Source organism: Raphanus sativus, chromosome 9, assembly GCF_000801105.2.
Source record: "Raphanus sativus cultivar WK10039 chromosome 9, ASM80110v3, whole genome shotgun sequence".
Lineage (NCBI taxonomy): Eukaryota > Viridiplantae > Streptophyta > Magnoliopsida > Brassicales > Brassicaceae > Raphanus > Raphanus sativus.
Genome location: NC_079519.1, coordinates 34,973,649 through 34,984,762, shown reverse-complemented (window position 1 = coordinate 34,984,762; position 11,114 = coordinate 34,973,649). Strand labels below are relative to the sequence as shown.

General features: G+C 35.4%; 3 protein-coding genes and 1 long non-coding RNA gene across 5 annotated transcripts; 1 reads left to right on the top strand and 3 right to left on the bottom strand.

The window, feature by feature from the left end:
* Positions 1-286: 286 nt before the first annotated feature.
* Positions 287-1,821, bottom strand: LOC108824286 (uncharacterized). The gene is made up of 2 exons (XM_018597680.2): positions 1,629-1,821; positions 287-1,181 (listed from the first exon to the last, which is right to left on the bottom strand). The coding sequence occupies exons 1-2, from the start codon at positions 1,696-1,698 to the stop codon at positions 439-441; spliced, it is 813 nt and encodes a 270-aa protein (XP_018453182.1). The 5' UTR covers positions 1,699-1,821; the 3' UTR covers positions 287-438.
* A 2,679-nt stretch (positions 1,822-4,500) lies between these two features.
* LOC108828147 (calreticulin-1) lies at positions 4,501-7,409 on the top strand. Of its 2 annotated transcripts, XM_018601737.2 has the most exons (12): positions 4,502-4,660; positions 5,057-5,164; positions 5,247-5,698; positions 5,777-5,881; positions 5,970-6,056; positions 6,148-6,205; positions 6,381-6,445; positions 6,542-6,637; positions 6,738-6,785; positions 6,879-6,911; positions 6,996-7,106; positions 7,201-7,409. In XM_018601737.2, the coding sequence occupies exons 1-12, from the start codon at positions 4,567-4,569 to the stop codon at positions 7,210-7,212; spliced, it is 1,269 nt and encodes a 422-aa protein (XP_018457239.1). In that variant the 5' UTR covers positions 4,502-4,566; the 3' UTR covers positions 7,213-7,409. The 2 variants fall into 2 exon arrangements, with proteins under 2 accessions (XP_056850482.1, XP_018457239.1); XM_056994502.1 differs by lacking the exon at positions 6,879-6,911 and having other exon boundaries at positions 4,501-4,660; positions 7,012-7,106.
* Positions 7,410-8,136: 727 nt separating this feature from the next.
* LOC108828149 (RNA pseudouridine synthase 1) lies at positions 8,137-9,382 on the bottom strand. Its single transcript, XM_018601738.2, has 2 exons — positions 8,994-9,382; positions 8,137-8,911 (listed from the first exon to the last, which is right to left on the bottom strand). The coding sequence occupies exons 1-2, from the start codon at positions 9,325-9,327 to the stop codon at positions 8,265-8,267; spliced, it is 981 nt and encodes a 326-aa protein (XP_018457240.1). The 5' UTR covers positions 9,328-9,382; the 3' UTR covers positions 8,137-8,264.
* Positions 9,383-10,276: 894 nt separating this feature from the next.
* Positions 10,277-10,964, bottom strand: LOC108826514 (uncharacterized). The gene is made up of 3 exons (XR_001945468.2): positions 10,740-10,964; positions 10,599-10,654; positions 10,277-10,478 (listed from the first exon to the last, which is right to left on the bottom strand). It is a non-coding gene; the product is annotated as an uncharacterized LOC108826514 (long non-coding RNA).
* Positions 10,965-11,114: the final 150 nt, after the last annotated feature.

The following is an 11,114-nucleotide window of genomic DNA, read 5'->3' as shown; positions in this document are numbered from 1 at the left end:
ACTTTTTAATATGAATGTTTTAAAAAACTAAATTGAATTGTTAGATCTCCGGATTAACCGGTATAATCACAATCGGGTTGAATTTAAAAACACTGATTTAAATACAAAAATATTTTAAATACACACTCTTTAAAAGTTAACAAAATATTTGTTAAGTTATTAGTGAAATTTTTCATCGTAAAATATTCCGCGCTTCCAAAACGCGGATCAAGATCTAGTTACAGTATAAACTATAAACACAATTAACTTTGAAACCAGTTCCATATAAAATATACTGAACGGAAAATCGAGACAAACAGGAACAAATTGTAACTTTAAATCATTCATACATCAGTAATGTTGAAACTCTTTGAGTCTATACAGCTATGTCAAACGTATCACAAACAAACATTCCAGAATAATCTAGAGCTTTCCAATTCTATTCATCCTCAAAAGCTTCTAGAGCTCGTAATTTGGAGTTTCATATGCAGACTGATCCTCGGAAGTTTCATACGTAGACTGTTCATCAGAAGGCTCATATGTAGACTGTTCATCAGAAGTCTCATATGTAGACTGATCCTCCTGAGAAGTTTCATATGTAGACTCAGCCTCCTCAGTTTTATAAGTAGACTGCTCCTCAAAACTCTCTCCAGATTGATAAGTCTCATAGAAGAAATTCACCCCATTCACAACATCATAAACCATCAGTCCAACCCTCGCACCGATCCAATTCCCCAAGTGACTTCCCACAAGATACCCAAACCTCCCAAACCTCTGCTCTCCCACATACCCTCCCGCATAAGCACCGACCAAAGTCCCTGACCCACGCAAGAACCCTTCCGTCAACGTCCCTCCGAAGTAGAGCGCCTCGAAGAAATCCCACCCGGCTGCCACGATCGGTCCAATGATCCGTTTCGCCTGCCTGGTCGCCACCTTAGCCGCTTTAGCGCCCGCGCTCTGAGCGTCTTTGGCCGCTTCGTTCGCGGCCATGCCTTTTACCAACGCCTCGTGCAAGGCTCTCTCGATGGCCACGTTCCGCGCTTTCTCCACGTGGATGGATCTTATGCTGTAGAAATAGAGTTTCACGCCTTCTTTGACCGCACAGGCTACGGTTCCTGAACTCATGTCAAAGCAGTTCAGGAATGTGAACTGTCCGCTCTTTGATGCGGCTTCTACTCCAACTAGTTCCCGACATTTTTCCGCTGTTTCATATATAAAAAAAATAGATTTGTTCAGGGAAAAAAAAATGAAAAACAAAGATAACACAACAGATATTTCAGACATCACAAGAACTCATATAACTAATTTTAAACCATAGTATATATGAAAAAACTACATGGTTCCCGAGAATTAAGCAGACGGGTGACGATTCAAACAATAATTACACAACACACTGAGCTATCAAGTTCATACGCCAAAACTATTTCTTTTTTTTTCAAATCTAATCTATTAGACTAAGAAATAAACTTCTTTTTTTCTAAAACCCAGATCTTCAAAAAACATCAAACTTCAGTACAAATTTATAGAGCCCAGATCGAGATTTAGCACTTACAGGAACAAATTGATGCAAAAGGCGATACATTTACAGTACAATGACATTGAATATCTAAAAGAATAAACAGAAAGTATGAGGGTGAAGAAGAAAGCACCTGTGATACTGAGAGCGACGATTCCGATGGCGAATAGAAGAAATTGAACCTTTCTACTGCGGAAGTCCATGAAGTGTTCTCGATTCCAGAGTTCTTACCCCTGACGCACAGATTTCCCCAATTTTTTTCTGCTTAAAGAAAAAAAAAACGTTTGTGTGTGGCAGAGGGAAAGACTATTCGAAGCAATGTGGACGTGAGATGACGGTTAGCTAATGAGATCCAATCACGGTTTCATGAAATTGATTTTGTTTATTTCGGTTTAGGGATATTACTGATGGTTAATAAATCAATATTATTAATATAAATTTTTTTTTGGATTTAGCATTGATTTGTTTTAGATAATAAATATTATGCCACTTGACAAAAAAAAATATTATGCCACTACTATTCATTTTCTAAAAGAAACAGATCAGTAACAAATCTAATAGAGTATAATTTTATACAAAATATAGTTTATATTATACTTAACAAAATATTGCAATAAAAACATGAGTTCTACTTTAACAAGAATTCATTTGACAAAATGAGATTAAATTTTTATATATAATTATATTATAATAAATTATATATAAAATCATATTGAAATAAATCTTAACATATTGAAATAAATCATATATTAACTGATATAAATGATTAAGAGATTGTATAAAGAATATTATAAACTTTTAGAAACACTTATTATCTATCTTGAACACTTATAGCTAATGAATTGAAAAGTGGTAACTACGTACTATATAGAAGACTAGCGAGTAGGCGGATTATTCGGAGTTACGAAATGTAGGCTTTTAACATTAATTTATTTTATATAGATTTAATATTTATATAAGATATTTTAGTTTTTAATTTAATTATAAAATTATTGTGATGACTTGTATATTCAAACAAAATCAATAAAACAATTTTGTAGATTTATACTAACATTATTGCTTATTTAAACATATTTAGACTAGTTTAGATCAGTTTAAATAGATTTTGACTTATTTAGAATATCTTAAACCAATTTAAATAGTATAAATCAAATTTTAAAAAAAATCGTTACGGATAGAAGCGAGTTGCCGTCTAAACCGATTTTTAGAACCTATAGATGATTATATCATATTTTATAAGTGATTAACAAGGTTTTATAAATGATTTTATATGCTTTTATAATCTCTTAGAGCATCTCCAAGAACAACCTTAAAACCTCAAATATAAGGTTTTGTGTGTTCCAAGAGAAACCTCAAAACCTCAAATTATATAACCTTGTATTTGAGGTTTCATATTTTTTTAGTCTTTGTACTTATATATCTTTTAAAATAATTTGATAACTTTCTTGTTTATCATTTTAGTCCATACAGTTTTGTATCTTTTATATATTTTTTATATGTTCTTATAAATTTAGTTAATACATATAAATTTAAATATATATACAAATTTTTAAATAAAAAACAAAGCATAATATACAAATGCTTAGAAATGCGCTAATTGACCATATATGGAACAATATGGAAATAATAACAATAATGAATAATAATGTATTTTAAGTATTTTATTTATATGTAATTTGCTGTTAGAATGTAATATTTACTAATAATTATTGTTTATAATATTTTTGTTGTATGATTTTAGTTGTTATAAACGTTTTATGCTTTTTTATTCTTATCTACAATAAGGACTATACTGTAAAAATATAAAACTTTTAAGGTTTTTTTTTAAGTTCACCATTGGAGAAAGTCACCCACAAACTTCAAATATAAGGTTGAGTAAACCTCAAATACAAGGTTATTCTTGGAGATGCTCTTATATATTATTTATGAAAACTTTTAACTAACTTTACAATTTTATAAATAATTTATAAAACATATTTTAGTGATTTTATAAAAACAATTCCAAGTGGTTTAATAAACTTGAAAACATTGATGTAGGCATAAAATTATATACATAAAATATAAATATGCATTTATCTTTATTTTTAAAAAATAATCTTTTTTGATAACACAATATAAAATATTTTTAAATAATAACTACCAAATAAATGATTTTTAAATTTATTACTATTTATACATTTACAAATCTAATAACTATAATCGTTCTACAATAAATTTTATTTTGTATTTCTTTTTCTTTTTTGATTAATCAAGAGACGATCCGGTGATTATGACCAACCGATTAATCTTCTAAGTCCGGACCCAGCATGCATATACATTTACGTCTGCGTCTGTATTTCGAGGATTATTTTGTATTTCTTGTTCTTACACCAAAAATTATTTTAAAAATCTAAGCAATTGGTTTAGTGTATGTTTGACAAATATCACAGTGACACTGTAAAGAATACTCAACTAAATTAATAAAATTTTAATCGATCAAACTTATAAAATAAGACTTATGAATGAAAATTATTTTATATTAATACTATAATTTTACTCATCAAAATTTTACTGTATGTTGTATCTTAATATCTTTTTGGGTAATTATTAATTTATTGTACATCTATTAGTAATCATTTAATTTTGTATGTACATGACAGATAATAAAAATTACAAAAACTACTTTTACGAAAAGATTATGGGGATAAAATTAGGTGGAATCTGACGGTTACAATAGCATCCACCAAAATCCAACGGAATACACTATTATGGAAACCTCCTTTAGATCTAACAGTATTTACTAGATCACGCGAGATGCACCATGCACTTACATTTCTCCACGTGTAAACTCTGTACGATTAATCGACTCCAAATTCGTGGTTTAATCCAATGAGCTGAGGCCACGTCGTATCAATGACAACTAGATATGACGTGTAAATAACTCATTCGTGAACGTGTGCGAAAGTTGCAACGTCAGCAAGCCACGAGAGCGCTACTTCACTCGCAGTTCTCTGGGGTATATAGAGCATCTTCTTATAGGCTTTTGTAGCATCTTACTGTTTTCGAGGAAGGTGCGATCTGAGTTTCTAGCGATGGCGAAACTAAACCCTAACTTCATCTCTCTGATCCTTATCGGCCTCGTCGCGATCGCATCTGCTAGCGTTATCTTCGAGGAGAAATTCGACGGTAGCTACATTTCTCTCTCTGTTATTTTTAAGTTTCGATCAATGTTTTGCGATCGCTACAGTCGTCTATTCGTTTCGATCAGATGATTTTACGTTGATTCAGTTTAGCTCATTATGTGTTGAATCGATCGAACTTTTTCGAAATGTTTGTGGTAGATCTATGAATTTTTGTGGAATCTGGTTTTACTTTGATCCTTTTGATTTCGAGATTGTGATCATTGATCAAGGAAGGCGTGTGGGAAAAGCGTTTTTGATTGCTTACGTTCTTGAAACTATTATGAATGTATTCGTAGTGATCAGCAAATCGTATGTGTGAGAACTTTTGGATTTAGTATCTAGACTGATGATGATTACATGAAGCTCCTCTTTAAATCTTTTGTTATCTCTGATTCTATAGATGGATGGGAGAACAGATGGGTGAAATCTGACTGGAAGAAAGATGACAACACTGCTGGAGAATGGAGCCACACAGCTGGCAACTGGTCTGGTGACGCTAACGACAAAGGTATTATGATCGTGATTCATTGGTTCTCGTCCTCTTCACAACCTCGTGTTAATCGTTGTTTGCAATGATCACTCTCTTGCAGGTATCCAGACTAGCGAGGACTACAGATTCTACGCCATTTCAGCTGAGTTCCCTGAGTTCACCAACAAGGACAAGACCCTTGTGTTCCAGTTCTCTGTCAAGCACGAGCAGAAGCTTGACTGTGGTGGTGGATACATGAAGCTTCTCAGTGGTGATGTTGACCAGAAGAAATTCGGTGGAGACACTCCTTACAGCATCATGTTCGGTCCTGATATCTGTGGCTACGACACTAAGAAAGTGCATGCTATCCTTACCTACAATGGAAAAAACCATCTGATCAAGAAGGAGGTTCCATGTGAGACTGATCAGCTCACGCATGTCTACACGTTTATCCTCCGCCCAGATGCTACTTACAGCATTCTTATCGATAACGTTGAGAAGCAAACTGGTAGCCTCTACTCCGACTGGGATCTACTCCCAGCCAAGAAGATTAAGGATCCAAGCGCCAAGAAGGTAACTAGTATCTTGAGCTTAATATCTCTTCTACGTGTGTGATACAATTTCTCATTAAACTGAGTCTCTGTTTTGCAGCCTGAGGACTGGGATGACAAAGAGTACATTCCTGATCCTGAAGACACAAAGCCAGCTGGATACGATGACATCCCAAAGGAGATCCCAGACGCTGATGCAAAGAAGGTTTGAATCTTTTTCTAGTATTTGAAGTGTATAACTAGTCTAAATCATTTTCTCGTTTTGATTCTGGATCCTTTGTTTGTTTTTTTAGCCCGAGGACTGGGATGATGAAGAAGATGGTGAGTGGACTGCCCCTACCATTCCCAACCCCGAGTACAACGGTGAATGGAAGCCCAAGGTGTGTCGGTTTTGCAATCGAATAGCTAGCGTATATAAGATTGCATATAAACTATGCTTTCTCTTCTCACTGTTGTGATATTGTTCTGTAGAAAATCAAGAACCCTAACTACAAGGGCAAATGGAAGGCTCCAATGATTGACAACCCTGGTAATATTCTCTTGCAACCGTTAATAATCACAATGAAATGCATTTGTAATCCCATGGCTTTGAGATCGTTATTCAGTTCTTTTAATGAATTACAATCTTACATAATTCTGAGTCAATTTTGTATTCAACTGAAGATGCATATATATATAAGTCTAAGCATCTCAATTTCATGCAGACTTCAAGGATGACCCAGAACTCTATGTCTTCAAATTTAAGTATGTTGGAGTAGAGTTGTGGCAGGTAATAGCAAATATCTTATCACGACGAAAACATTTTTTTCTGTTTTCCGTGATCGTATATGTTAGTGACTAAACACATCCTTGATTTTTTTAATAGGTGAAATCTGGATCATTGTTCGACAATGTCTTAGTCTGCGATGACCCTGACTACGCTAAGAAGTTGGCTGAGGAAACCTGGGGAAAGCTCAAGGATGTATGTTAATCCTTAAAACTCTTGTGTTTCTTTCCGTAAAAGGAAAGTTTTGTTTGTGTGGTTGATGATCTCTCAGCGCTAATCCAATATGGTGTTGCAGGCTGAGAAAGCAGCATTCGACGAAGCTGAGAAGAAGAGAGAGGAAGAGGTAAAACTTCTCCACCCAAATTGTCTTCTCTAGTTCCAAATAAGTTTCTCATGAGAGTAATCAACAACTTTTATGTTTATTTGTTTTTACCAGGAATCAAAGGATGCTCCCGCTGCTGATTCTGATGTAAGAACCTCTCTCGGGTTTCTCATTGATATCTCTTTATTATTTTCACATTAAGTGATGATATAAATTCTGTTATTTGTACAGGCTGAGGATGAACAAGATGACGATGACCATGAAGGAGATGAATCCGACACTGAATCAAAAACTGAGGAAACCAAGGAAGAAGCCTCCTCGGACAAGGATGATGCCGCCCATGTATGTGTCCACAACCAAGAATATATATAAATAAGTGTTTATTTAGCTGAAGCTGTGTGACTGACTAACTTTGTGATTATGATTTTACTTACAGGACGAGCTCTAAGCCGAAGAAGGTGGAGATTATGAAGGATTCAACAAGTTTTCAGAGTCGTATTTGTTTTTCTTTCTTTTAAAGAATTATTTCAGCGCTAGTTTGTTGGGGATGTTAGAACTTTTTTAGCTACCAAAAAAAAAGAATATGGTGAAATGATGGGCGTGGCAGCTTCTTTTAGACTTTGATAAATTCCTGACTTTCTGATACTCTCTCATCTGTACGTTCTTTCTATGGACCAACAATAGATCAACTCTTGAGCAACCCATTGAGACTCAATTTATCGGGATTGGTGACTTTCCCAAAACAAAGGGAACCTCCCCAAGTGTGTTCGCAGTTTGCTTGAAAATAATCTCTTGCGAGGTCCAATCTCTGATTATTAGTAGTTGTTCCCAATGGAAGAAGGGAACTTGACTGAGTCACATCTGCCGAGACTCAAAGCTTAAGCTCAGAGTAGTTAACAAAATCCAATTCCAGACCCCTTAAATCTACTACATTTGCATATAACCAATGAAGCACGATCATAATAGGAACTCCACTATACTTAGACTCTATTGGATATAAGGTGGTCAAGTTCATGCTTAGACTCTATTGGATATAAGGTGGTCAAGTTTATTTGATAACTAATGAATCACGATCATAATACCTTTGTCGTTAGCGTCACCAGATCAGTTGCCAGCAGTGTCGTCATCTTTCTTCTAGTCAGATTTTACCCATGGTAGTTTTCTGGGTCTATTTACTTCATGTACTTCCAACATTAAAGCACATTGTTTGGCTCGAAGTGGTAGAATTATTGTTTAATTACGTTTTGTGTAGTTTGGCTCGAAGTGGTAGAATTATCGTTTAGTTACGTTTTGTGTAGTTTGGCTCATCATACCTTTTAATTTAAATTCATGAAGTTGACAGAAAAAATAAGAATAGAAATTATCAAACATAGGAACATAAGTGTACTTCAGGATTTTGGAAGAGGATTATGTGTTCATCATGCTCATGGAGCAATCATTGCCAGAAAAATAAACTATCAAAAAATCTTGGCAGCAACCATTCAAATTTAAACTGTTAGATTAAACATCTCCGGTGTTGGCCCAATTGGGAAGAGCAGCCTGGATAACAAGAGGATCACCTGTAACAGGATGCTCCAAAGACAAACTCTCAGCATGAAGCTCATGACCCTCGTATATTCTCCCTCTCCACTCATACATCCCATGATACTTAACATCTCCTCTGATCGGAATCCCAAGATACTGACAATGTAACCTAATCTGATGCGTCCTACCACTTTGTGGGAACGCCCTTACCACAACAACATCGTCTCCGTCTCCGACACAAGTCAATTCTGGTTCATCTCCCTCGACAACAATTATACTTTCTGATTCAGAAGGTGGTTGTGGGTTTTCGCCGTTTATGGATACAAGTTCAAATGTCGTCTCCATATCTCTAACGAATGATCCTCCCGGTAAGACTCTACCAACGTCCGAGGCAGCGTAAACGCGCCAAGCTCCGTGTTTGGAGCGTCCATGACCTGACTTAACCGTGATCTTGCTCCAGTTTGGTGATGGTCCGATGGAGAGAGCAATGTAGGATTTGCGAATCTTGTGTTCCGTGAAGGCTTTAACGAGCTTAGCAGCGACTTTATGGGATTTAGTTATGAGCATAACGCCGCTAGTGTCACGGTCTAATCTATTTGCGAGATGAAACTCATTCGATGAATCTGAAAAAAATTAAAAATTATGGAAGAATGATTGATTTTAGATACTTTCCCAACACAAGTAATTTGTGATGTAATCACTCACCGAGGATGATCTTAGGAGCGGAGGAAAGAACATATTCGCAGTAGACACCTTTTGGCTTATTTACGGCCATGAGCCATTCGTCTTCGTATAATATATGGTCTCTTGTAAGATTAAAGAGACTCGATTTTGAAGAAGCTTCAATGGCTCTTTTGAGTTCAATGTCTTTCGAGATCGGTGGGGGCGGAGCAGAAACGGGTTTAGGGTAATCCAGATTGCTTATGGGGAGATCGTGTCGAGCTTCCATGGCTTTAATGGAGTTGGCGAAATAGGGTTTTATAAGTATTTTGTCAGCTGAAAGGAGGAGGTTTCGAAGGGAAAGAGGAGACGCAGACATTGAAACGTGTATTATTTAGTTCTATGGGATCTTGGTTTCTTCGGGTATTTTTTTTGCCGTATTCTGTTTCCAATTTTGGTTAAAACTCGGTTTTTTTTTTTTTTTTTTTGGTCAAACCTTTCATTACTTGCATAGAAATTAAAGAGTTTACAACTACATAGGATTAAGGAGAGCAACAAGAGCTGCTTTAGCTAAAGTATCAGCAGCTTCATTATTAAAGCGAGGGATAAAGGAGTAGGAGATAGAGTTCAAGGATCGGTTTTCTTTAGTAAACTTTTTTTTTTATCAACACATTGTTTCCATGTTCCCTAACTCCAAACCATCTCTCCTTCTACATAGACATATATATATTCATGAGTCAGAAAGTTCATGCCAAATCTGAGCTCAGTCCGACCTCATTTTCTCAACCGAACAATACACTTCATCAAACATACTACACTGTTTTACGCTGCTTCAAACAGGTTCGGAAAGACACGAATAACTACTAACCCGACCGTTCATCTCACAATCCCACCGTTGATTATGAACCCTGACAAACAATGAGTATGTATATCAAATTTCAGGTCGATCTGAATTCGTTTACCTTGTCAAATGAACGACCTGAAAATACTGTGACTTTCTGACTTTCAAAGAGCAGCGAGCTGAGTTTGGAGACAAGTTAGAGACTTCTTCAACTGCAGGTTCTTTCCTGTTTGATTATTCTTTTCTTCTGAACATCTTCAAAATTTCAGGTCGATCGGAATTTGTTTACCTTGTCAAACGACCTTCGTTCATTCCATAGTTGTAACTTGTGTCTGGATTTGGGATAAAACCGCAGACAGGACACAAGTGTCTTATTTGGGAGGAATTTTAGAAAATTGTTTTCAAATGCTCTCTATGTGAAATACTTTAATGCTTCCCCTGAAAACAGTTTACCAATTCAATTCAAGTTTGTTGGCAAATATATATATATTTATCGCAAAATTAAGAAATAAAAATTGCTAATGATTCTCCACACAAAAGAAGAGAATGTCGCTGGTAACAACAACTTAGACCTTTATTTCAAGTCATGATAATGCGATTACAAAACATTAGAAAAGGACTTAATGAGTGAGATTAAGCTTTGTGGTTGATCATAGCGAGCTTCTTATTCTTCTTCTTGCTTAGCTATGCTATGGTCAGGCACAAACAAAAAAAAAACATTCCAAACAAATATGAGCAACCAACAGTTCACCATCCGAATAGCTTCTTGATATTATATACACAGACATTCTGAGAGAGGGAGAGAGTACCTTGATGATGGCGACGGAGTCGTGGTGGTAATAGCAAGACTTTCCAGAAACTTTTCCTGTAAATTTGAGAATTAAATCAATAAAGAGGGTATATACTACTATTACTATGTGTAAATATCTATATATATAAAGCAAATTAACCACTGTCAAAGGTTGAGTATTAAAACAGGGCTGCTTCGGAATCGGCATCTTAGGAAAGCGCCTGCGTTTACGGTGAAGTTGACCGGGACGCCGTCTTCTTTTCGTTACTGACTCTCCTCCTCCCATAACACTTTTTGACGCTACTGCTTAAACTCCCGAAGCCCTAGCTTCGTATATATACAAGTAACTTGGGCCTAAAGCAATGTTTTTAATCTTCAACTCCTGATCCGGCTCATTCTGTTATTTTATCAATGAGAGCTAAACTTTGGAACTCTTATTTATTTTTTTCCTTCAAATAAATTATTTGTTCAACATTGTGTTAAAACAACTGCTTGTATGTTGCGCAAAAAATTAATAAATTATTTGTTTATGGCT

Coding starts and splice junctions, on each gene's coding strand:
- LOC108828147 (XM_056994502.1), top strand. CDS start 4,567: ATGGCGAAACTAAACCCTAACTTCATCTCTCTGATCCTTATCGGCCTC. Junction 6,206..6,380: donor TCCAATGATTGACAACCCTG/GTAATATTCTCT, acceptor AATTTCATGCAG/ACTTCAAGGATGACCCAGAA. Junction 6,638..6,737: donor CCTGGGGAAAGCTCAAGGAT/GTATGTTAATCC, acceptor ATGGTGTTGCAG/GCTGAGAAAGCAGCATTCGA.
- LOC108828149 (XM_018601738.2), bottom strand. CDS start 9,327: ATGTCTGCGTCTCCTCTTTCCCTTCGAAACCTCCTCCTTTCAGCTGAC. Junction 8,912..8,993: donor CGCTCCTAAGATCATCCTCG/GTGAGTGATTAC, acceptor AATTTTTTTCAG/ATTCATCGAATGAGTTTCAT.
- LOC108824286 (XM_018597680.2), bottom strand. CDS start 1,698: ATGGACTTCCGCAGTAGAAAGGTTCAATTTCTTCTATTCGCCATCGGA. Junction 1,182..1,628: donor CGTCGCTCTCAGTATCACAG/GTGCTTTCTTCT, acceptor TATATGAAACAG/CGGAAAAATGTCGGGAACTA.